The sequence below is a fragment of the Chionomys nivalis genome, chromosome 25, assembly GCF_950005125.1.
Source record: "Chionomys nivalis chromosome 25, mChiNiv1.1, whole genome shotgun sequence".
NCBI classification, from domain to species: Eukaryota; Metazoa; Chordata; class Mammalia; order Rodentia; family Cricetidae; genus Chionomys; species Chionomys nivalis.
The window spans coordinates 18688524-18715522 of record NC_080110.1 but is presented as its reverse complement, the minus strand read 5'-3'; the positions used below and the strand labels follow the sequence as shown (position 1 = coordinate 18715522).

Below are 26999 nucleotides of genomic sequence, written 5' to 3'. Positions count from 1 at the left end.
ATCTAAGTGTGATCCAGATAGTAAAGTATCTCATTTCTCAAAGGCAGACCCTGAAAAATCTTGTTTCCATGTCCTTTCCCTGAGTAAGAAAGGGCACCAACAGAAGACGCCTGATGAACATGCACTACAAGCAGGAGGAGAGAGAAAATCATGTGGTCCCAGGAGGGAGGTGAAAAAGGAGGGGGCCCTGTCGAGCGACGGTGGCGCACGCCTTTAATCCCAGCACTCGGGAGGCAGAGGCAGGCGGATCTCTGTGAGTTCGAGACCAGCCTGGTCTACAAGAGCTAGTTCCAGGACAGGCTCCAAAACCACAGAGAAACCCTGTCTCGGAAAAAAAAAAAAAAAAAAAAAGGAGGGGACCCAACATTGTCCTTTGTCCCAGATTCCATGTCGATACTGCAACAGGCCTCCTCACAGTAGGAAGAGGCCAAAAGAGGCCAAGAACTACCCCACCCAAGAGGAATTATGACTGAGCAGCCAAAGAAGAAGCAGAGTTAAGGAAGTTCCAAGGGGAGACTCAGCATGAAAGGCCTTTCCTACAGGGAGGCTCTTTGTTCCTCCACCAGACTAGTAAGGGCCAATTAACAAGCAACTACAATCTGTTCCTAAATGTAGGTAGGTGGCAGGAAGACAGAAACCCTCTGTGACAGGGGCATGGTTAATACTGAGGCTGAGAGTAAATCTCCACACATGGCTAAATTGAAAGTAAATAAATACATTTTTCTTTCTCTCTTCCATTTTCTCTACTTTCTTTTTCTTTCTTCCTTTCTTTTTTCCTTCCTTCCTTCCTTCCTTCCTTTCTTTTTTCTTTCTTTCTTTCTTTCTTTCTTTCTTTATTTCTTTCTTTTTTTCTTTCTCTCTTGTTTCTTGAGAAAGGGTTTCTTTGTGTAGCCCTGGCTGTCCTGAAGCATACTCTGTAGACCAGGCTAGCCACAAAAATGGAGATTCACCTGCCTCTGCCTCCAGAGTGTTGAGATTAGATTAAAGATGTGAGCCACAACCACCTGGTACTGCTCTTTTTTTCCTTAACTCCTTAAAAAGCAGGGGCTGTTGAACATCAAGACAGTTTAGGTTGACAGACTTTCCTGTCTGTGTATCAGCTGGTCGACAGGTAAATCTAGGGTAAAATCAGCCATAGGCAAGCATGAATGGTGGAACACAGTGTGGTTCTGGGGCAGCTTTACATGTGGACAGCGAAATGGAAACAATCCAGTTTCATGTATCATGAAACAGTCTTTGGAATTTGCAAACATTGAAAATGTAGACAGCGTTTATAAGTCACAAGCATATGTGTTCTAGCGCTGCAGTTTATGGGAAGGAGGGATTAGAAGTACAGTATGCATAGTAACATCATTTTAAGAAAAACTTAATCTGGGCAGTGTCGGCACATGATTTTAATCCCAGCACTTGCAGGGGGCGGGGGGCAGAGTCAGGAAGATCTCTGTGAGTTTGAGGCCGGCCTGGTCTACAGAGTGAGCTCCAGGTCAGCCAGGGCTGTTACAGAGAAACCCTGTCTTCAAAAAAAAAAAAAAAAAAAAAAGCCGGGTGGTGGTGGTGCACGCCTTTAATCCCAGCACTCGGGAGGCAGAGGCAGGCGGATCGAGACCAGCCTGGGCTACAAGAGCTAGTTCCAGGACAGGTTCCAAAATCACAGAAAAACCCTGTCTCGAAAAACAAAACAACAACAACAAAAAAAACCTAACAAAAACAAACAAGAAAGAAAAACCTAGACAAATTTACACTATACACTCTAGATCGCAGCATGGCTACCAACATGAAGGGTACCAAGTAAATATCAGGAGATTATATAACATCAGTAAAATGTCAATTCATATAAGGAAACCAATCAGGGTCAGAACTATTTTACATCCAAAGAATTTGTCATTTACAGAAAGTAAAACCTTTCAAGTCAAAGCACAATCATGCAGACCCTTCATTGGTCTTGTCTTCTCCTATTTCACAGTGCTGAGGTAGGGTGTGGGGCTTGAATTCAGGGCCTAGTGGCTACCAGGCAAGATCTCCACAAACCAAGCTACATACGCTGTCCCCAGGGAAGCTTCTAAGAGGAGACACCCTGTGTATTTTCTTTTAAAGCTCTGAAAATAGCAGAAAGTGGCTCAAGAGAAACAACTTGTCGAAATGTGTTTCAGTGTGTATGGTGGATAATTTGCTAAGCCCAGGATGGAATGTGTGAAGGCAAGAATGTATACCTTACATATATCGTCATGTCGTGGCTAATCTGCTCAGCTAAGTAGCAGATACTCTTTCTGAGGCTATTTTCAGAGAAAGAGGAGAACATTGTCTTAGCTCTCTTCATACCATAGGACATCCATCCCTCCAAAAGTTGTATTTTGTACCAAGTCATGAGTGTAATGGTATTCGGAGGTGTAAGACTTGGGATACAAAGTCACAACCACAAGAGCCCTCATATATAGGACCCGTGTCCTAAAAATAGAGACTCCACAGAGCAGAGGCGCTCCACTGAGGGAGGACATAAAAATAAAATGCCATCTGTGAGGAAATGGCAAGAACCAAACACTCTACTGGTGCCTTGAACTTGAGAAAGCCTCCAGATTGCTCCTGTGAGCAATGGATGTCTATTGTTCATAGAGTAACCAGCTTTTGGCATCGTGTTGCAGCCGCTTGAATGAGCCAAAACAGACTATTGTAATCAAACAACACAGACAGTGTTCTTAAAGAGCGGAGAACGAGTTCTCTATAGAGCCTGGGGTTTCTTAGATGAAGGTTCTGGCACGTCTGACAGGAAGACGATCCTCTGTATTTACACAGGAGTTTTCTGGGGTTGTCCAAAGGGAGGAGAGTAGGCAGGAGGGAAAACGGAGGTAAAAGGAGAGTGATAAAAAGAAGGTGAAGCAGAGGGGGTTATAACAAAATTGCAGGAGAAAAATAGAAGGAAGGAAGGGAGAAAAGGAAGGAAGGAGGGAAGGAAGGAATGAAAAAATAGAGGAGGGAGGAAGGAAGAAAAAAGAAGGAAGGAAGAGAGAGAAACAGTGAGAGAGATACGTATACACACACACAAAGGGAAAGAAAGAGAAAGAGGGAGGGAGTGAGGGAGGAAGTGAGGGAGGAAGAGAGAGAGAGAGAGATACTGAAAAGTCTTTGTCTTGTTATAGACACAGCAGTCCAAAAATGGGAACCCTACCATCCTGACATAATATAAACCAAATAATCCTCCTCAAATTCCAACCAGGAGCACATTCACATTGGCAAATATGCATTCAACATACACATTTTAAGGAAGAAAAAACTTTCAGTCTGTCGTTGTAACATTTCCACAGTGATAGCAATCTCTAGTACACCTAAATGGCAGTATTTAGATGTCTGACAATAGAAGAAATTGATGTTCAAGTGGCCACAGAATGCAACATTCAGCCAGAGCTTCTGACTATCAACCTCAACTCACTAAAATACATTGAAACTGGGGAAATGCAGAACTTCCCTCTGAACTTTCAAAATAACTGTCAACATCCCATCTGTGTTATAGCTTCAGCTTCCCTGTCTTATTTACGATATGTTCCACTATTCACTTAGTCAAATTTCATTTGTTAGAAAATAGATGCCGTAGCACAGAAGAAAACTATATTAATCTCACAAGTGTAGTAGGAAACGGTTAATGAAAATATTTAGCTTAAGGCTGGCTGTGAGGGGCAGATCATGTACATGTTCTCAGCACTCTGGAAGCAGAAGCAAAAGGACTGATTGCTACTAATTTGAAGCCAGCCAGTGAGTGTGCATACAGTGAGTGTCAGGCAAGTCTGGCCTACAGAATAAGACCCTGTCTCAGAAAACCAAAGCAAGCAACCAAAGGAGACTACACAAGAACGATGCTTCGGATTGCTTTAAAGTTGACTTAGGCAGAACACCTCTTCCACGTTGAATGATGGACTGTATAGAACTTGGGCCAAGGAAATCCATACTATAACCTCAGAGCATGTATTTCAGTAATGATGGGTAAGCAGGGTGTGTTTATGCCCTTTAGGATACCCAAAACTACTCTGGAAGCCAGGAAAAATAATGCTACAATTTCCTTCTTAAGCATGCAGTTCAGGTCGCAATTTATCCCCAAATCCCTTTTCCTTTTCCTGCTGGGAGGCAACAGCTACAGGGAAAAGAGAACTTGGGGCCCTGAAACCTTTTTGAGAACCTATCAAATTCCAAAATATGAATTTTTTGTGCATTAAAGATAACTGAAAGGTCATCTGAAGGTTGTCACCATCTCTTGCTCCGTTGGTACAGTCTAGGAGAAAGACACATGATATTGTTGGTGGATTCCTATAATTCTCTTTGTAGATTCTTTTTCACCCAAAGAATAACTGCTGTAAACAGCGAGCACAATCATGTATTAACCACCAGCTCTTTTCAAGTATTTATGTTACAATTTTAAAATATATGATTTAAATCAATCTCTCCTAGTTGTAATAGATAATATTTTTGTAAGTAAAGAGCAAATCTGTGCTCTTATTTTCTCTGTGGCTGCTGTGCACTCTCCTGTGTTCCTATGACCTGTCTTTCCTTTGAAGCCTTTGCAAGCATTGCTATCTCTATTTGTTCCTTACAAGTTCATGTTCCTCGGTGCATGTCATGGACCTATGAACTTGTTCCTGACAATGTAGCATAGCCATCAAACCCAAGGGATTAAGAATCAATGCAGCTTAACTGCAATACTCTCTGTGCCTCAACTCCTGATTCTTCAAAATAACAATTCCACCTACCTCACAGTTTTGTTTGACGATTGAATGAAATAAAATTCATAAAGAGCTAGGAAGATTGCCTGACATGCCATCAGTGATCATGTGTATGAGCTATGGCCATACGACTCAAAATGCTTACTCCTAAATTATCTACCAAGTGGTCTTCTTCTGCAGCAGCTACTACAATGAACTCTTGACTTGTCAGCTGTAAGATGGCAGCCTTTTTCCTGAATGGCTATGTGAAGGAACACAGAACCAAAGAAATATATGACCATGTAAGGTAGGCGCCATCACTTTTATACAGGGACACAAGACAAAGCATGCAGAAATTAAGCACCACTCCAAGCCATAAACAGTAAGCAGCAGGGCTGTAGAACAAATACTCATTTACCTGAATCTTAAGCTTTTATACTTATTGTACTGGGGAGGTAAGCATGACCCTGGAAGGAAGGAATGGGGGGGGGATACCCCAGCTATTGACCATTTCCCGTTTGAGTATGTGCACATGTACACCTGTTGGTGTATGTCTTCTCAGTTTGCTTTTCCCACATTTTAATGAGATGGAGTCTCATTATTGTCAGCTTTACAGAGAAAACAAAAAGGACTGCAGCAAAACGAGGATACATAGTGCTCCAGTTTTCTTTCTGTTTCTGTGATGAAGGTCATGACCCCAAAGAAACTTGGGGAGAAAAAGATTTATTCCACGTTACAGCTTGTATAGTTAATGTCAAGGGAAGGACGGTCCGGACCCTAGAGGCAGGAACTGAAGCAGAGACCATGAAGGAACACTGGTTACTGGCTTGCTCTTCATGGTTTGCATATTTCTCTCTCTCTCTCTCTCTCTCTCTCTCTCTCTCTCTCTCTCTCTCTCTCTCTCCTCTCTCTCTCTCTCTCTCTCTCTCTCTTTCTCTCTCTCTCTCTCCCACCTCTCTTTATTACTCTTTCATATTTTACAAAGATTTTTGTTTCACAAAATCTAAGATATTCTCTTGATCTGCTTTAAAAACTAGATGCGAACAATGGTTTACATTTTAAAATAGTCTCCTTGCTTCAGTTACAAGAGAGATCTCATGCCTGTACCCGAAGTGGGTCTATCCTCCAAGCCAGTTTTTACCTCACTTTCTAATAATATAATCCAAGATCAATTGCCTACAGGTGGCATTGTCAGTAAGTGGTCTGGGCCCTCCCACTTCAATTGTCAATTAAGAAAATGCCCCAAGACAGGCTCACGGTCCAATCTAGAGACAGTAATTCCTCAGCTGAGTTACTTTCGTTCCAGGAAATTCTAGGTTGTGTCAAGTGGATCAAACCCACCCAGCATGCATAGCTCATAAGCATAACGAGGTGGCGGTCCATAACTGTGACTGGAAAGAGAGACTGAACCGAGACTTAGCCCTCTGGATGCAGACCTTCTCCTGTGAGCTACCACATTTGCTTGTGAAAACCAAATGTCCCTCTAAAACTAAATAGCTGCTTTAAAAAGGGGGAGCAAAAAAATCACTGTTAGTTTTTCTTCTCATCTTCTTAGTACATATTTTTGTATCTGTGTATGGCTAACTTATATTTAGAAAAACACCACAGAGCACACCCTAAACCATTATTGAGTATGTAAGTCTGTTTTGGAAAAAAGAAAGTTTGTTAATTATCTTTTCCCTGTATAATGTGCATGAACACAAGACTCGATAGTTTTAGAAGGCATTAATTCTAATTTTGAAGGAAACAAACTTGGAAATATTTCTGTTTAATAAAAAAAATCTGTCCCCTTGTGTCCTTGATTCATTTTTTTTTGCTTAAAATTATGAAAACCAAAAAAAATTATGCAAGCCAAAACAATAATTAACTCAGTAAATTTTGGGGGAACACAAATTTGTATTACTATGATACCCCAAAATATACAATGGTACTCCTATGATGAGATGGGTAACAGAGACAGGAAATCCCCTAGAGGCTTGGGGGCCAGCTGGCCTGTAATAGAGACTGATGAACAATAGCATCCAAAACAGAAGGATGCTGTCACAAACTAGGTAGAAGGTAGAGTGACAACTCCTCTTACATCCATACCAGCATCACAGCACATGTGTGCTCAGCTTCACACACACACATACATCATCCACAAAAAAATATGAAAATTGTGGAGGTTTAGGGTGATAGCTATGCAAAGCAATTCTTTCATTCATCTCTTATTAGTGTCTTAATGGAGTTAGGACATTGATGACCAATCAAGAAATGAACAATTTCGGGAAAGCGTATATATAAAGTAAGTTACATATACAGGAAATATTACCTTTAAATATCTAAGCATTCCAACAACTTCCTGCAACTTTCGAATCCCCAACTAAGTGTAGCCCCAGGTTCTTTGTGTACTATGGTAAAGGAAGCATTTTCTATCCTTGCCCTGTCATTATGTTGGGATCACATGACATCCAGGGCTCAGGGGAGAAATGATGATGGCTGTTGAGTATTTTTTATGTGTCAGATTCAGATTGAGTATTTTATACGTATTAGAATATTAAAATCAACAAATCTACGTCTTCGGTATTAGTTTTACAGTTTGCAACTTTGCAGATTAGAAAACTGAAACTCAAAATAGTTAAGCAACTTCTGAAGATATGGTGGAGTTAGTAAGAAAGGCTAGGATTTAAAAGTAGGCAGGACATTCCTGCTCAGAGTTCTTATAAGCATCATGCTGCCTCCTAAATAACATGGTGCCCTTGAAGTGATGGAGAAAACAGTAGGGAATAAAGGAAAATAATATTGCCATACGCATTTATGGTCTATACAGTCTTTGCTGTCCATCATCTCCTTGGGTCCTTAAAGCAGGTATTGCTACCTCCCGCTCTGTATTCTTTCTCTACCATCCCCCTCTTTTACTATGCTCTGATTTCTTCTTTCCCTTGCTTTTACTCTTTAAATTATCATCTTTGCTCTCACTTGTTCCTCTTTGCACAGTGCCTGCTTCTGCTCTGACGAAGCATACTCTTACAGCCTTCCAGGACTCACTGCATAAGTCTCTCTCATTCTCTCAGTGTATTCTTCTCTGTACTTATTGCTCTCCGAAGTCACATTGTTTTCTCACCTATTTAAATGTTTGTTTCCACCCTAACCGAAAGTCACTCACATCATTGAGAGAGACCTCATCTGTCTTTTCTTCTTTCTATCTCCCTTTCTCAAATACATAGCAGGCATGTCACAAAGGGCAGTCAAATTTTAGCATTTTTCTATTCCTGCCTTTTTTTATTGTACTTTGTTGTTGTAGCTTACCTTTTCACTGACCTTTTAAGCTTTTTTATTTGGATATGAGATTGCTGTTTAATTACTATTTGGATGTGTGAGCACTGATTCATGGGATAAGTGATTATCTCTGGGAAATTCAGTTATGCCTTCTAATAGCTTCTCAATTGACAATCAAATACTCTGAAGACAGGAAAATTTGACAGCTCTGTGTTCATAATTTTTGCTTACTTTTATTTACGAGTATTGGCGAAATCTTTTGTATTGTTCTTGAGCTTAAAAATACTGTTCCATCTTTCACCTTTAAATACAGCATTGAGCATTGCATTTGATAGCTAATCTTTATCATGTTGAAGAAAACCCCTTCTCACAGGTCACTACAAGTGTGTGTCTTAAAATCACATACTAAGCTTACATTTTATGATATATGTAAAGCATTACAGTAAAGTAAATCCTACCATTTTGCCATCCTCAGAGGTTCAAAGCTAAGTGGGGTGTACTTCCTTCCAAGAGGGAATCTTGATATTTTAGTCATGTTTCTAGCTAACACCTCGATGCAGGTGATGAGTTTTAAACAGGCTTTTGCTCTTGGGGATTCTAGATATTAAACTCTCTACATGACAAACAAATTTAGGCCTTCTGTTACCTGTTGTATCTCAGTTGACTAACTTTTCTGTGAGCACGATCATTTTCATTGTGTCCTAAAACATCACTAACCTGAGGAACATACCAAACAAGAGTGATGCCTAGATTCAATAATATTTGCTAATTCTTAAAATAATCCCCCGTAGATTATGGAATATTAGTATTTTATTACAGCATTGGTACAAGTTTTACACTTAACTTTAAAGAGATTGATTTTTTAATATTTTGATGATTTAATCACACAGCTTGTTTTGACTTTATTAAATTAATTGATCAATATTTTCCAAATCAATTACTCTTAAATAAGATTGTCCCAGTCATGTACCAGTGCCATCAATACGAATCTAATCACGTTCTGACTTGATTCCATGTAATGAATGAAAACTACATTGAATTTTATCTGCTTCATTGTAAGCTGTCATTTTTGCTAGGTACAACCTTAGAATGCTGATATTGTTGGCTCAGTTATTTCTTATTTTCCAAATCTGTATGCCACCAACAAATTTGATTAAAATATAATTTATGGCACTCAGCTGAAATCTCAATAACAATGCAGAAGACTGAGACCCGTCCATTTTCAGAGCTGCATTCAACCACTAGAAGCCCACTTCAAGTAGCTCCATGTTTTCAGCAAGGCCTCTTGCACAGTTAATAGCATCTGGAGGATGGATCACAGCTGTGCTGTACCTATGAAATTTATCCAATCCATTCTCATCGACCCATGTACCTGCTGCAGAAGCCCTGCTTTCTTTTCTAATGGTCCATATTTTATCATTCTAATAATATGCCTTCTATTATGTTCTGCTCAGAGATATCACCAAAGAGTTTGGTCTGTCATTCCCTAAAGCATCCTTATGCATTTTCCCGAACTCATGTTACCTGTTCTTAAGCATCACTTCCATTAGTCCCTTATTCATAGTGTCCAATCCCTTCATTGCTGTTCAATAGATGCTGTTGTCAATTGGTGCTCTCACTTCTCCGCCATCTAACCTGGGGGTTTCAGTGAACATTCTGTGACTTTTATTAATCTATCATCTTTTTTTTTTTTTTTGGTGATGGCAATTCTTTGCTAGAAGATCTTATGCAGAATTAATGTTACTATGACAACAGCTAGCAAGTAAACAAAAAGAACAGAACCAGGTGGACTTGAAATTGCTCCCATGTTTCTAGACGTGGTGATTAGTTTAAACCGGGAGCTCTGGGCTTTCTGTGCAACACAGACAGATGTCTGAGTAAGACTTCAAAAGAAATTTCAGTCCCACGTGGCTTCTAAGTGGTTTTAGGCATATTTGCTTTCACTAGGCAAGTCTTCAAGTGGAGCAAGCACATTACTTAGCACAACTCAGTCTTAAAAACTTCTTGAGCCCATTGATTAGAGGTAATGAATTGGTGGGATCATTGTGACTTTTAAAGACATTTTTGTCAACAGAGAGTGCTTTCAAAATAAATCTGTCTTAACCTGTCTATCATGCCATAGTTCTATCATTCATTAATTGGTGGTTGTGAAAAATAAAATCACAGAGTAGCTCATTTTTGCATACTGGGGTGGGGCAGATGATTCTGCAGCCAACTCTTCACATTAGATAAGCCTTCATGGTCCTGTCATGTGACTAAATGTTTGGTCCATTCACCAACTAAAACAGTAAGATCAATGCAGAAAATGGAGAGGAGACTGTGAATATCAACAACGGGGTCTCTCATTGTTTCTGGCCATTTGCTGAACACACAGACAGACAGACAGACAGACAGAATACACACACACACATACACAAACACATACACACACAACTGATAACCTAAAGCTGCCATGGCTTGTTCATTATTTTGTTTATATCACTCAGGAAATGTTCCTTACGCTCTACTATATGGCTAGGAACCTTTAGCGAGTCTTAAAAGTACACCCACGAAACAAAACCACTAATTTCCTGAATGGCAGGATCACACCAAAAAAGACATTCAGCAAAAATAGTTTGTAAAATGTTTATTGCTGCCTCCAGAAAATTGTCGCTTAAAGTAAACAAGTACTTAATGTTTATGAGCCAAAATGTACCAGGCTGTTGATGTTGGTGAGGCTTTAGGATGAGATACAACATTCTTAGCCTTCCGTTTTTTTTCTATCAAGATCATCTGGCATGCATCTTTGAAACAGTAGTTAAAATTATCACACTTGTTTTTCTTCTTCTTCATTTTTTTTCTATCATAAAAATCCCTCCAAATGAAAACAAAGACAGAAAACTGAGGTTCAAGAGAAGGAGCAATTTTCAGTTGAAAACAGATTTTATGAAAACTTGTGAATGCAGCTGAGTGGTGGTGGCACACACCTTTAATCCCAGCACTCGGGAGGCAGAGGTAAGAGGATCTCTGTGAGTTTGAGACCATGCTCATCTACAAGAGCTAGTTCCAGGACAGGCTCCAAAGCTACAGAGAAACCCTGTCTCGATAAACCAACCAACCAACCAAAAAAGCTAACAAGCTGTGAATGCAGTTGATTAGAAAATCTATAGGTTGCCCAGGGCTTGAATTGGAGATACATAAAGAAATGGGCTCTGTATGCCTTTAAAAGTGAAAAGAAAAGAGAAAATGCTAATATGTACGAAATGTAACAAAAACCGTGGCACCATGGGATTCTCATTGACATTCAATATTTGTTCTTGTGTTGTTTTCTCCCCATAATATTGAAATCCATAATATAATATTTCTTGGTTTCCCAGTAGAAACTTCAAAGGACAAAAGTTTGATCTTTTAAAATGAGGGAATGCACTTAAGACTAGTTTAATCAATAATTTAAATTATGATTAAAAGAAGCCAAGAAATTGCAGTTTCCATTTCTATTTTTGCAACTTATTCAAATTAAAGTGGAAACCCAGAAAAGTTAGATGGTGGCAGCCGCAACAATTCGCCTTATGGACACACTGAAATTGGTCGTAGTCTATTGATCAGGTCATCGAACACCACTGATTTGTAAGTTACGTAATTTTAATTAACTCCTAGAAATTTTTTTTAAATATTCACTTTATTTTCAATTATTTTTTCTATGTGGGGACTAGGTCCGTATAAGGGCAATTGCCCAGGAGAGCCAGAGGCATGGGTCCCCTGGAGCTGATGTCACAGGTGGTTGTGAGCTGCTGGCATGGGTTCAGGGAACCAAGTTTGGGGCCTGAGATCAACACTCACTCTTAAGTGCAGAGTCATCTCTCTAGACCCAGAGAAAAATTAAATTATTCCTTTTTTTTCTACCATAGGGTTTGTATTATCACGTTATGGGTCATAATTTTTTAAACCATTTTGCTTTAATGGTTTGAAGGGGAAAGGTTAAGCAAAGGTCACAATTTAAAGGGGCTTTTCATATTATCCTCTCTGACCTTGAAATGGGACGTGAAGGAGAGTGGAAGCTACTGCACCCTCGGGAAAGTGCCTGAAAGGGTTCAGTGTTTAACACAGGGAGGCATTTCTACGTTCTATAAAGGCGGCAGTATTCAGTATCATGGTCTGAACTCTCTTTTGCTGCCCTGAGTTTAGCTGAAAGTCATTCCTAGTTTTAGAGATTAAAATCTTGCCAAGCCAATCTCTGAACACAGGAAGAGGGTCTGAGGACATTTAAAAGTGGGAAGAGATGATTTTCACGCTCATCTTCTTATCAGAAGCTTCACGCTGCCACAGGGGTAAATTACATGTACTGCTGTCTACACGGGTGTCTAACCCCGAACTAGCCATCCCTTATCAAGACCATTGGTATTAAAGATAAAGATTTAAGTATAGTACCATAAGAACAAGGGTTTAGTGCGTTCTTGAAAATCAAATTACCGTATGATATTATCATCTGACAATAAAACATAGTGTAAAGCTAATCTGTAGATTTACTTGGCCTATATCACCAAATTTCTAACTCATGAAGTAGCCTTCTGGTGTAATTGTTTTTCGGTAGTTTTAATTTTTGACTGTCTTTTTTTTTTCTCAGTGTATTAACTAGATGGTAACCAAGTAGTAAATCTGGAACTGGTGTTATATGTACTTATGTACTTCCTTCATCATGACTGCTTTTTGTAAAGATCATAATAATAATATATATGAAGGCCAACTGAAATTTTCCCTCTCTCAGGGAGTCATTCTTAATCAATACCAACCAAGTAGCTCTCACGTCCATAATCTTTTCTCAGATAGTTTTCTTCAGATCATTTTACATAATCATATACTCTAACATCATCGTTATGAGTCACGTCATCTGAGCCTCTGGCTACCACCATCAAATACCCGTTCGCTAAGACTCCTCTTTTGCTTGCTTTTTCACAATAAAAAAATGTGATGTGCTGGGGGCTTCCATTCTTCCTCCTGAGGCTTTTAAAAACCTGCAATTATCGACAAAGCTTGTTTCTCCCTTTTTTTCCCAGTGGTCTTCTCAGATGTCACGGTCACAAGGGGTCTTTCCTTGACATATGTATGTATGTGTGTGTGTGTGTGTGTGTGTGTGTGTGGTGACCTATTGTCATTTGTTCACTTTTATTTTTACTCCATCAGCCTCACACTTGTATGTGTGTATTCCTTGTATCCCTCTCACTAGCATGCAAACACCATTAGATTTTACCTATTTTGCTCAACTGGCACTACCACAGTGCTTCGAGCAGTATGTGGAATAAGGGTGACACTCAGTAATTTTTAGTAAATCCATTCCCCATTTGTCTCCTCTTAGCCTCTTAAGACTCATTGGGGCAAAAACCCTTTCTTCTTGCATACCCATAGCATCGGTATGCAACAGGTGCTAACAATATACTGAACGAATGGATGAATGAGTTGTTTGTGTAGCTTAAAAAAGAAGCCTTTGGAGGGTGGTGGTGGCGCAAGCCTTTAACCCCAGCACTCAGGAGGCAGAGGCAGGCAGATCTCTGTGAGTTCGAGGCCAGCCTGGTCTACAAGAGCTAGTTCCAGGACAGGAACCAAAAGCTACAGAGAAACCCTGTCTCGAAAAATCAAAAAAAAAAAAAAAAAGAAAAAAGAAACCTTTGGCTAGTGGCTCCTACTTATGACAGAAATTAGAATTTTCTAGTTTTTCAATATACACTGATCCCAAATAAAATGTGATTTATAGTAGGACCTCAGTAAGTAAATGAAGAATATCAAGAATCACTAAACAGTAATCTACTCTGCCCATTGCAGACCCCCAAGGTTTGAAGTATTGACTAGTCCAATGTCTTGATGACATTAGAAAATAATCTTTGGATATTCACAGAGATGTGAAAGCCCCCAAGTCACCCTGTCTATCTCTTTCGGATAGCCTGGATCTTTTAAAGTCTTACTTCCCAGACAAAAACCAAGATGAATATGACTTATCAGTCTTACTTGCAGTTATCGCGTTTGAATTCAAAGTGAGTAAATCTCAATTTAAAGCCTGTAGCTTTGATTTGTTTCCTTAAAAACTTTCCATCAAGATTCCATATGTGTATGCAGGTATGTGTATTATGCATGCATGATGGATGTATGTATGTATGTATGCTTGTATATATGCTGTCAAAGGACGCTAAGCAAGATTTAAATCTCCCATTTTGAGGTAGCATAGCCTAAAAATCATCTATTTTTATTTCTTTTGTGTTTTATATTTGTGTAAATTAAAGTACTAGAAATTAACCGGAAGCCCTAAAATCATAGCGTGTGTATTCTCATTTGCCGGATGCACTTTGTTGTCCCTGACAAGATTCTTATTTCCTTCTTCCCAGCTGCAACCCTGCTTGGGGCCTGGTGGCACAGGCTTTAAATCCCAGCACTCGGGAGGCAGAGACAGGCAGATTTCTGAGTTCAAGGCCGGCCTGGTCTACAAGGCAAGTTCCAGGACAGCCTGGATTGCACAGAGAAACCTTGTCTTGAAAAAATCAAAAACCAAAGGCAAAGCCTTGGTAGCAGCTGTGGCTGATGAAAATCCACCAAGTCAATAGGAGAAAGGTTCCTAGCAGCCTCCCTCTGCGTTTCCTACCAACCCTGCGAGCTCTGCAGTGCTGAGACCACGGGTTATATCTCAGTTTAGTATGAAATCCCCATAACCAACTGATCTTGATTTACTTCAGGTTTTAGTTCACCAACACCAATCTACATCAGTTTGAGATTTCCACCACAAGCCACGGACTATGAGGAAATCGAAGATGGATTCAGAAATGGCCTTTTGCTCAAGGAGCTCCACCCACTGGGGGCGGGGACAAAACTAACAACCGACTGTAAACGCTTTGGAGGGACCAAAAGACTTTGGGTGGAACAGTTTAGAGTATATCAAACGGCACCCCAGAGCTTAGTGTGATCTAGTCTCCAGTAGGTGGCCACTGAAGCCTAAGTTAGGGTAAAACTGCAGTAGCGCAATCACCAGTCCCACGTCCCCAACGAACAACCGAGTTAAGCCCTCCCTGTTCAAGGACAATGTTTAGAATCCCACGATCCATCAACCTAATAATAATAAAATTACCTGCTCAATCATGTTAAGGTACTATCACAATTAAATAGAGGGAAGATACTTTATTGACAGTTTTCTCACTCACCAAACAGTTAAAGCCAGTATGGATAGACGGTTCATTCAAATATCCACCCAGTTAACCTACGTAAACACTTCCTGGGTTACTGTGTGGATCTAATCACGGACGGGTGCCATTTGAGTCTAAACAAGAATGCACTTTAAATCTTTGTCTGCTTAACACCTCCCCGGAACAACTGACTGGGGCACCTAAGGGCTAAGATACCACCCACCCCAAAGTGGGACAGTTGTCTTAGTAATAGTAGCAGTGAGATATGAACTTGCTTGGGTATGTGCTCTTCTTGGACTGTTAGCTTCTAACGGAGTTAGAACGTGGACTGTTGAACGCAGTTAAACTTGGGATAGTTAACGACTGTAATTTAGTAATGGGGCTATGTAAGAACTCATCACATTAAAATAAAAATACTTGGGAAACCCATCGTCTTTAATAGCTTGCCATCTGCTTGGCTTTTACCAGCAATGGATTTATCCTGCTTAGTAGAGACGATATTGGGGGGTAAAATCATAGATTAGACGGCAGATTTCTGAGCTCTTTACTGTTATTAATTTGCAAGCGTGTAAACGAACATTTCCCAACATAAAAATCAATTATGTTTCAACTCTCACCCCAAGTGAGGTTGCTATGGGCTCCACATAATATCTGTTCTGGCACCAACAGATTGAGGTAAAGTCACCGGAGATCACTCTAAATTAAGAACCTCAAACAGAGTTTACCAGCTTTGCCACTGTGTTGCGCAGCAGGATGCTCTTTTTGCCTTGCTGGGCCCGCTAGTTTAATCCCCCAGAAAGAGAAATTTTAGGGGGACAAGGACTAAATCATTTTCTTTTGAGCACAGCATTTTCAAATGGCTGCCCCGGGTCCTAAGCCCCGCCGCTTCGGACCAGAGATAGAGGTGCCCTCTCTCTGCAGAGCAGGGACTCTGGCGCTCTCTACCTGGACGTGGGGAAGGAGAAAGGAAACTCCCCCTCACAGTTGGGTACCACTCTTGTGCACTACGCAGGCCCCAAGCTTAGAGGAGAAACCAGTAACCAGGCTTGGGAAGGTTTGAGGAGGAGGCAAACGCTGTTTCCCATGCAACCAAAGAGTAGGACGCACAGGTCACAGGCTAGAAGTTAAACTGTTACCAAGCCTGCGCTTTGTCCCCGCGCTGTCTGCAGTCCAGGCACGGAGGTGCACTTGGTTGGCAAAGAACAAGGTTGGTTTGGAGCAGGAGATAGGAGTTGCTACCAGCCTGGAACTGCAGGCGGAGGGAGCATTGCGAACCAGAGACCCAAGCTGTAGCTCCGGACGGGAAGCCGGAGCCAAGCCAGCTTGCCTCCGGGATGCAGCGTCCCCTAGCTCGCTAGGCTGCCCAGGTTCCGCTCTGCCCTTTTGCCCGAGGGCAGCGCCCTGGCTCGGCAGCCCGGCGGCGGTGTACCCCGCTACCCTGCCAAGCGCCCTACGGCCCCGGGGCGATTTCACAGTCACCGCAGCAGCACAGATCCTGTCTCCAGCGCGAGGACAAACTTCCTCCCTCCTGGTCCTCGGGCCGGCAGTTGTTAGCTGGTTTCCCCCATTGGTCCCTTTACTGCTCTGGCTTGAAGAGCTTTCTCTGCCCCTTTCCAGTTACCAGTGCTCAGCGGTTCCTGCACATCCTCTCCAACAAAGCCGGGGCCCAGAAGCGACCGGCAAGGGACTAGGACTGGTGGCTGGAGCATTGGAGCCCTGACAAGGCATCCACGCCCCGGCGAGCGCTGCGAGAAGGGGCGGCAGGGACGAGGCGAGGAGAGAGGGGTAGAAAGTGTCCTGCTCCGGGCGCGAAAGCCTCCTAGACTGATCGTCCTCGCCCAGTTGCCCCTAGCCGAGCGCATCCTGCTGTCCCAGTGGGACTGGGCAGGGCGAAGGGGAAAGCTGTGCGGACTCTGTGGCCTGATGTACCAGCCGCTCCCTTACCTCTGTCCAGAGTAAGCGGCTGGACCACTGTCAATGTCGCCATGTCTGCCTTGGGAGCCGAAGTGACGCTCGGCTTCAGCATCAGCAACCGCTTGTAGTGAGAAAAAGAGGAGGAGATTGGGGGCGGGGGTGGAGAGGGAAGACGGAAAGGAGGGGGAGGAGGGGGAGGCAGGAAGGTGGTGATGGAGGAGAAGAAAGCTCGGGTGGGTTGGTAGCCAGATGGAGACTCAACTGTTGTGCCGAGGCGAATCTTCAGACGCGGCGCCAAGCAGAGCAGGTATCCGCGAGCGCCTGCATGGCCAGGCGCTGAAAAGGGAACGCTCAGCCCTAGAACTTCGCTCCTCCGCCCATGAGCTCTGGCTCGGTACAGCTGGTTAGATGTCTTTCAACTTTCCAACCAAGCGTTAATGGTCAAAATACACTTGTACACAGAGAAAGAGGGCACGGAAACGGGAGAGAGTGGTGGGGATAGAGGGTTGGTGCTCTGGGGAGCGATTTTTCTGGGGGAGGGGTTGGCTTTTCAGATTAAGAAAATTTTCAACCTACTAATCCCACACCCCTGTAGATAGAAAGCACCACTGGCAATGGAAGATGCTCCTATATCGTTGTAGTTGCTGTTAATTTCTGTTGAAGCTTTTTTAGAATGTTCCCTCCCAACAGTAGGAGGTAACTGACTGAGGGCCGGGGTTCTATAGGTAAGTGTTCACTTAGGAGTTGGGTGTATCGCCTAGGAAATAACCTGCCTTTACAAGCAAACTTCTTAACAATGTCTTAAAATGAAAAACCGGTCTCTGTCATTGAAAAAAAATACCTATCTAGGACCTTTTCACATTAATCTAGGAGAAGCATGTATTCAGGGGTGTTGCTTATTGATTAATTAGCATATGTGAAAAGAATTGAGCCAAGAGAGTCACATACATTTACTATGCACCCTAGATTCATTCTTTCCCTGCATCCTCTGATTGGGGGGGGGGGGAATAATATTAAAGAGCTTATTTCAGAGTCAGCTGCCCAGCATTCAGTTGCTAGAGCCTTCAAGTACTGTAAGCCTCTTTATCTCAATTTTCAGTAAATTTCTACCAAGCCTGATGTCCTTATCAAACGATGAAGAAGCACGGATAAGCCTCCTATAGGCATAACGTAGGTGACTAGGAAAAGTACCTGGATGACAATGCTGCCCGTCCCTATGACAGCTAACTCATCATTGTGACTCCCAAGTACCTCTCAGGGGCAGACCTTGGGTTGCAGCAAAGTATTTGCATACAATCAACACCATGTTCTTTTAATGACGCCAAGAGATAGAAAGCAGTAGACTTTCACCAATGACTGAGATAGTCGAAGATGACTGACCATCTTTGACTACTTCTAGGAAGAAGTTTGATCATGAAATTCAGCTCTTTATTGCATGTATTATCTGACAAACTCACAGTCTTTTGTAGATACCCAGCCTCCTCACCTGCCAAACAAGAGAAAAACTTCGTTCAGTTGCACAGTGATCTGGTAACAGGAGGAAACTGAGTCTCCTCTGCAAGGTCCCTGAGATTTGTGAGCTGCCCATGGGCTGGAAAAAGAGATATGCTCCCATGTGTGTGTGTGTGTGTGTGTGTGTGTGTGTTTGTACGTACAACAACAATGAGAGAAATAGAGACCATGAATTTGAAAGAGAGAGAGAGAGAGAGAGAGAGAGGAGAGAGAGAGAGAGAGAGAGAGAGAGAGAGAGAGAGAGAGAGAGAGACCAAGGAGCCAGTACATGGGGACGATTAGAAGGTGGAAACAGGAAAATTATGTAATTATCCATTAATTAAAATTTAAGGAGAATGAAAAAAAGAAAAATATTTTGTGGTGCTCAGAAATGGCACAGTAGTTAAAAGCACACATTGTTCTTGCACAGGACTAAAATTCAGTTCCCATTACAGACATTAGGTGTCTCATAGCTGCCTCAAACTTCATCTCCAGGGGTCTCTGATATCTCCTCTGGCCCCCTCAGGCATCTGCACTCTGATAACCAGACCCACAATTAAAAGTAAAATAAATCTTAAACAATGGATATACTTTGGGAAGAGTGAATTCTATAAAGCTAATTTAGTAGTTACTAAGTTAATAATAAATTTATTATTAGTTAATATCTTAAATTATTATTAATTATTTATTACAACTATTTGGTAGTTTAGTATTACTTATTATTATTATTTGCTAGTATATTACCTGGTTACATGACAAACAGTGAACAAAGCATAAAATTCTGTATATGAAGTGCCTTAAGCAATATCGAAAGCTTTGTAGGAGGCAGAGAAGCAACCAGCAACTCTAAGTGATTAACAGCAAACACAGGTACTAAAGGAGGTAACAGGAAAAAGAAATACAATTGTGTATCTCGATAGCAGAATGTATTTCAGGGCTTTGTACAAAATATCAAAACTCATTCAATAACTGAGGATGGAACAAAAAAACAATCCTTTGGCCAGTAAAGTAAATTTTTAAATTCTTGATTAGAAATACATAAATCAGCAGCTTGATTCACCTATCTCAAAGCCTTAATTGAACCTATTTCAACATAAATTTCAGATGGTGAAGTTTGTGATGGCAGGTTTTCTGGCTTTTTGTTTCCTATTGAGTCTCCAGAACCAACATTTTATAGCAGGTTTCTTAACTTATGTTTTGAGTTCCTTAATTGAAAATTTGCTCGACCTTTTTTCTTTTTTGTTGTCTCCTTTTTTTTTTTTTTCAGGAACTAAGAGAGGAAGTATCATTCAGCAGGTATCCATCCATTATTATTCCCAGTATTGGCAAATTCAATGTCCTTAGATTATGTTTAAACACTTGTGGAAAACTACTAATATGTCAGCATGCATAATCTGTTGTTTTCATTACATTTACTTGTGAACTAGAATTTGCCGTCATATTTCTGAGACCTAGGGAGACACAGGAAAATGTCCTGAATATCTCCTTGTGTTTGGATATATGTGTCTATGATCAGATCTTATGCACAGAGTCTAGTTACCTCAGTTCCAAACTTTGTTTTATCAAAGTCAGTGTGTTTGACTTATTCATATGCCATTCTTTTTCTGTTTCTATCAGAGTTGCTGATATGTATGTATGTATATATGTATGCACATATATAAAATTACATTTCAGTCCTAGATGTTTGGTTACCCAAGTCACTATTATTTACTTAAAAGGTAAATTATAGTTCAATATTAGTAACTTAATTTAATAAATACCTTATTAGCACCTTGTATGTTCAATGGTTGGTACTGTGATGTTATCCCAGTCTTTCCAGCCCTGATAACTAGATATTTTACTCCACATTGGAGATAAGTAAACTAAGCCCAGACATGTTAAAGTACTTATGCAGTAATGCACCGAGACCCAAGACCCACTATGTTTTCTGGGAAGAAAACCCAACACTTTAGCTTATTGAACATTTAGTGTTTGGGGCATTTCTTTCACAATTGCCGGTGTAAGTCTCCCTCATCGTCTCTCCCCCTACATCCAGGCATTCTTCTCGGGCTTGAGACACAGTCAAAAAGAGGCAGGAATGGATGGAGGCATATGTTCTGTTTCCAGTGTAAACCGATACAGCTAGTAATAAAACAACTGTCTGCTTTGAAATGTAAAATGTGTTCTTGCTGGAAATTTCATTCAAAGGTAGTTAAATCTTCTTCCCTTAATTGAATCTTTTGAAATTACATGGTAGAATCAAGAAAAGGTTTGCAGAAAGCATTAGCATACCAAGAAAATATGTTTAGTTAAGCTTTCAATGGGATATAATCAACATAGTTTCGTATGAGAAAAACAGCACCTTCTAGCCGAAACTCTACCAGTCCGAGTGTTAGACATTGTTTTTTGATTCAAGGTATCATGATAGCTTTCCCAACTACACGGGTTTTGTCAAATTGCCACTAAATGAAGATGGAGGGAGAATCAATCTATATTTCAGGATGTAAGCGTTTTAACTCATCATTAGAAAAAAATCTGAGTATTTATTGTCGTTTCATTTTGTGTTGGTAACTCTTTATCCATTGCCTCAATGGTTTCTGGCTATTCTCCAGACACTGTCTTAGGTACTTGCAAAATGAAGTGTATGAAACAATTAATTCTATTTTCCCTTACTTTTTATACTACAAAGGAGAAACAGGACAAGTAATGAGGGACTAAGTACTAAGTAGAGACTGAAAAAGTTGGCAGTTAAATTAGTTCTAGAAAATTTCCGGTTCACTAAGGGTAGAGGTACAACACACAGCATCTTAAGAGAATAATCAAGCCAAGCCAGGGTGGCAGATAGATATACCTGTCTTAAATCAAGAGTTGTTGTAAACTATCAGAAATTAGAACCCATTGAGAGTCAAAAGGTGAAAAACAACATAATTTTAAAAAAATATAATGAACCTTTTGCTTCATGCCAATTACCAAGCAAATAACAAATGATAAAGAAGGCTAGGGGAAATATTAGTAACATCTACAATAAAACTTGATAACAGCAGAATGAAGAGTTACTAATTTAGAGTTGGATATCAGAAAATTAAAGATGAAATGAAAATATTAAAAGTCAATTCTCATTATTCTTAATTTACCCCAAACTAATAAAAAAATGTTTTAAAGGGAGGAAAGATGAAATCTGAATAATTATTCTTTAGTTGTAGGATCTTATCTATATTTTATCACATCATTAATTATTATGTAACACATAAATAAAATATTTTCACTCTGCTTCTGTGTGGGAATACCATGACTCATAAGTTTAAAGCCTTCCTGATTTGTGAATGTCTTATGTCTATTTGGTTCAAATAATAGTAAATAATTTATTTTAAATTATCGTTTTTAGTTTACTTTGTAATTGGCATAAAGTGAAAGGTTGATTTTTGTGCTGGACTTCATGTTGAATTAACAGTTTAAATAATAGGTGATATTTTAATAAAGGAATTTAAATTCAAAGTTTTTAAGTTTCTTTTATCTTATGCACCTCAGCCTCACCTTTTCTTAAATTCATACTTATATTTTATAGGAGATAAAAGAGATCCATTAAGCACAAATTATATATTTTTTTATATATTATATCTTCTCTCACAGTTTCTCCATATTAATCCTCTTTTGGGCTTAACAATATTTAACACAACTTTTATCACTATGAACTTAAAGTTTATAGTTTATTCTGAGTAAAAGATTGTGTTTGTTTGTTTTAGTGATGCCCACAATTGGTATAGGGTTTTACACTTGAAAGCCATATTCTTTATGATGGGCCTACCAAGCCCCAGTCCCAGACAGAGTCAAAGATTTTACATCTATTCATTGTACATTAAGCACCTGCTGTATACCAAACACTAATCTATGGCTCTCATTTAGTCTTGATAAAGGGAGAAAAATAAAATAGAAACCATCAATAAACTAGACAAACTTAGGTAGAGGTAATCATAAACACTGATCCTGTATGACTTGGTTTTGTGAATTTTATCTGAGACATAGTTCCAGAAATGTCTCACTGGTAATTTTACACTAGCTATGATGACAGCAAATACTGTATGGGAAAGTTCCTCTGTGTTTCTAGGAAAGCCAGTGACTCTGCACTTATAACATGGCCCACGTGGTGGTTTGAATGAAAATAACCTCCATAGACTCATTTGTTTGCATCTTTAGTCCCCAGTTGGTGAACTATTTGGAAGGATTAGGAGGTGTGTCTTTGTTGGAGGAGGTGTGTCCTCGTTGGAGGAGGTGTGTCCTCGTTGGAGAAAGTGTAGCACTGGGGTGGGCTGTGAAGTTTGAAAAGCCCATACCAGGCCCAATGCTGCTCTCTCTTCCTGCCTGCTGGTGGGTGGTCAGTATGTAAAGCCCTCAGCTACAGCTCTAGCAACACACCTGCATGCTCCCATGTTCCCTGCCATGATGATAATGGACCAATCCTCTGAAATTGTGGGCAAGACCCTAATTAAGTGCTTTCTTTTATATGAGTTGCTGTGGTCATGGTATCACTTCCCAGCCACAGAACAGTGACTAAGACTTTAGTCCCCAAAAGACTTACATTGTATTTGATAGAACTGAGTTTTGAACAACATATCCATACTATCTTTGATGTATCCCTTACTGATCAGGACACTGTACTTGGAATAGAGTAAGAAATAAAAAATCTCCCTCCTATTTGTTGAGGAGTTTATGAGATAATTGAAAAGGAGGCAGAAGCATAGAATTAGAATATGATGTATTCCCAAGAAGAAATGATGCTATAAATTTGTATGTTTAAAATGTATACAGAAACAAAAGGAAGAAAGTCTGTTTTGAAAACTGTTTTGGAACTTGTTTATTTTCTTTCCGGAGAAACGAGGGATATTTTCCTTCTTTCATGGAGACAAGAAGATAATTTTTCCCTTTGAGCATGAAGAGATATGTTTTCAAACTTTGATTAGCAACATCTAATTAAGCAGGCAAGATCTTCTAAGGATTTCATGGGAAACTGAGGAAGGCAGTGAAGATTCCTTGGGATTTCCTACGACACTGAGAATCTACCATGGTGACTGTGACTGCTCCCTTGATTATTAACAAGGACCTCCATGCCTTGTTTTGGATTTTAGCACTGTTTCAATTACCAGTACATTTATTCATTTAATTGTGGGGTGTTTATGTGTAGAGGGCGATATGCAAAAGATGCCAGGGTGCATGAGCAGAGGTCAAAGAACAACCTGTAGAAGATCCGTTCTCTTCTTTCACCATGTGGGCCCTGGGGAATGAACTCAGGTCATCAGGCTTGTCTGCAAACACATCCACCTGCCCTAGGAATGAGGCAGAATATGATGACTAAGACACCAACAACCTCCTGTGGATGCTGTATAACTGCACAGGTACACACACCCTCTCTGCCACTCACACTAAAATCTCTGGATCCCAATTTTAGCCTTATTTAAAAGAGGATTCAAATAGTTTTCTCTTTGAAACCACCTCAACTTAAGGCTTTAACTTTAAATCTAGCTTACCTTCTTTCAGCTGGCACTGTAATTTTTCTCTAACATTAGTGCTATCGTATTAACTAAGGATATTAGGAGGAAATAGACATAAAGGCCATTTTCAAATTCTTCGCACATTCTTTCAGTAATTGGGTAACAGAATTTACACTAGGCATGCTGGGAAACATACATGTCAGTAATTAGCTCGGTTAAGAACTAAATGCGCCATTGACATGGATGGCACATTCAGAAGAATCCCACGGTTGGTTTTTATCCCCTGCTGCTATAGTTTGGAGGGGGAAATTGCTACAATTCAAATGGGATCCAAACAGGAAGCTTAAAAGATTCCTCAAGTTTACTAGTATGAGCAAATTCTGTTTCTAAAAACAGAGCTCCCTCTCTGGGCTTCTCTGCTTCTTAGCTTCTTGGTTCTTCTGGTCACAGTTGAGCTCTGTCCATGCAGGCAGAATTTTCTGGAGTTTGATTCTCCTGCATCTCATACCTCACTGAGATATTCAAGGCAGATCTGTCTCCCAGAATGCAGTGTCTCTAAAAATTTCCTCTTCTGAGATTTTTTTTTGAAAGAAATTAATTCTTGTTCAAACCATTTTATCATGTATTGGATCTGCTTAAGGATTATTATGGCTTCTTGGGAATTTTACGATGAAGGAGAAGAAAAAGACAAATGATAGTTTTAACTCTGGGTTAGTGTCTCAAGGTGCCTATTATCTGGGATGTGGTTTGGGTCAATTATGCCATATCAAGTATATAAATAATTTTATCTAAACTCACAAGCCAAAGCTGTCATCCAAAGTAGAGAGAATTGGCAGACCTCGTGCCCATATTTAGGTAAAATGAAGCTGTTATGGCATTCTGGAAAGTTTATATTTATCTTATCTGTTTCATTTGGGGGAGTGTTCTTTTGTTTTGAGATCGAGTTTGTCTAGCCCTGGCTGTCCAGGAACTCACTCTGTAGGCCAGGCTGGCTTCAAACTCAGAGATTTTCCTGCCTCTGCATTCCAAGTGCTGGGATTAAAGACATGTACCATCAATGCCTGGCATAGTCAATTCTATTTTTGATAAGGGCTTTGCTTTGAAAATTTAAGGACAAGTTGCATGTGGTAAACAGTTCAAGGATTGTTCCAAAAGCCCACTCACCATGAATAATAACAAAGCCTTTTCATTATACACACACACACACATACACACACATACACACACGTAGGCACACACACACACACACAATGGCTTGTATGTGTGACACACATATAGACAAGTTCACCTACATATAAAAAACACAAATAGGATTCGGATAGATATGTTTTATTTAATTGTAATAATATTGCTCTATTTACATAAGTAGAACCACGTAGTCTTTCTTGCCTAATTTCAAAATAATTCATCAAAGAAGTGTTTCATGTGTTTTCAGATTATTACTAGGATTTTACTCTAAAATAGTATAAAAAACAAAAATAAACAAACAAAGGAAAAAAAACCTAGTTTTTTCTTTATGCTGGAATGGGGAAATGGCTTGGGGTTAAAATTGCTTGCTGTCAGACATGAGGATCTGAGTTTGGATCCCAGAATCCATGAAAGATGTGGAGTGTGGGAAGCATCTATAACTGGAGACACTGGAGAGGGGGTGTAAGACAAGCTCACTGGGGTTTGCTGGCTATCAGCCTACCCAAACAACAGCCAGCCTAACGTTCCAAGAGAGTCTCTGTTTCAAGGGAATGAGACAGAAAATTATAGACTAAATAACCAACAACCTTCTGTGGACTGTGTAAGCGCACAAGTGCACAAACACACACACACAAACACACACACCCATGCACTCACAGTATCCTTCTTTCTATGTTTTCTTTAGGAACATGGGTTCTACTCATCTGTGGCCTTGAATGTGCCCCTTTCCACTCATGTACTTCTGGATCATTGCCCCCTTCCCATATGCATGTCATTGTATGATGGTTGACTCTTCTTATCTATACAAATATCACAGAGATTTTAATTTTTAAAATTCGAAGTGATTAAAAGGAAACATGGATGCCACAGAATGAGCACCATTTTTTTTTGTTGTTGTTTAAAATGTCTATCTTACACCTTCCAGGAATAGCGTATGTCAAAGTGATTGCGATAGCTTTCTGCTAAGAAGCCAATAGTGTAAAAATTTGAAGAAACATAAAATCTAAAATCTTAAAACTTCACAAAATTTTAAGCTTATGGATAAAATTGCATATATTTATCATGTTCACATTATATTTTAAAGTATATCAACATTGTGGAATGTGTGTGTGTGTTCTACCTAAAGAACATACAAACTGTCTCACATAGTATTTTTACAATTAAAAGATTTTATTATATCCAAGATCATGGCTTGGGTGAAAAAAATATATTATTTGTCATCAACTTTAATTTCCATATTGTACAATAGTTCATGAATAGATATTTGTGTATATAAGTGCTTGTGTGATTTCTGTAGGTATGAGGTGTTGGCATATGTACACATAGAAGTGCATATCTGTGCATGTATGTGAAGGCATGCCTGTACAAACCTGTGCATGTATGTGTAGGAGGATATCAGATGTCCTACTCAATTGCTTTCTTCTTTATTTCCTCAAGATAGAGTTTCTTGTTAGACCTGGAGCTACAATGGCAACAAACCCAGCATTCTTGCCTTTGCTCACAACGCACAAAGGTTATTAAGGAAATGTGCCTGACCTTATCTGAACGTTTATGTGGGCACTGGCATTTGAAGCAGGTTTTCATGCTTGTGCACTGAGCCATCTCTGCAGCATCTACATACTGGCTTTGTTGACTATTTATTTCCGCCAATAGAAACATTATAGGACTGTCGAAAGGACATGGAAGACGGCAGGAAGATGTTGTAGCCCCTTCGTTTTCAAGTAAGAAGAAGCCTGGCTCATTAAGTAGCTAAAATATAAAATTTAAATAATAAGGGATATGATTTTGTTAATTGTAATTCAAAGAGCATTTTAAAAGCTAGTGCATACACTGCTCTCTACTGGCCTTATCGTTAT

At 40.0% G+C, this 26999-nt stretch overlaps 1 protein-coding gene across 1 annotated transcript in view; it reads right to left on the bottom strand.

The window, feature by feature from the left end:
• Positions 1-17148, bottom strand: part of Lin7a (lin-7 homolog A, crumbs cell polarity complex component) — a 130369-nt gene extending 113221 nt beyond the window's left edge. Inside the window, exon 1 of the mRNA XM_057758220.1 lies at positions 17030-17148. Within this exon, the coding sequence (XP_057614203.1) occupies positions 17030-17111 (82 nt within the window). The 5' untranslated portion in view covers positions 17112-17148. The remainder of the gene's footprint in view (positions 1-17029) is intronic.
• Positions 17149-26999: the final 9851 nt, after the last annotated feature.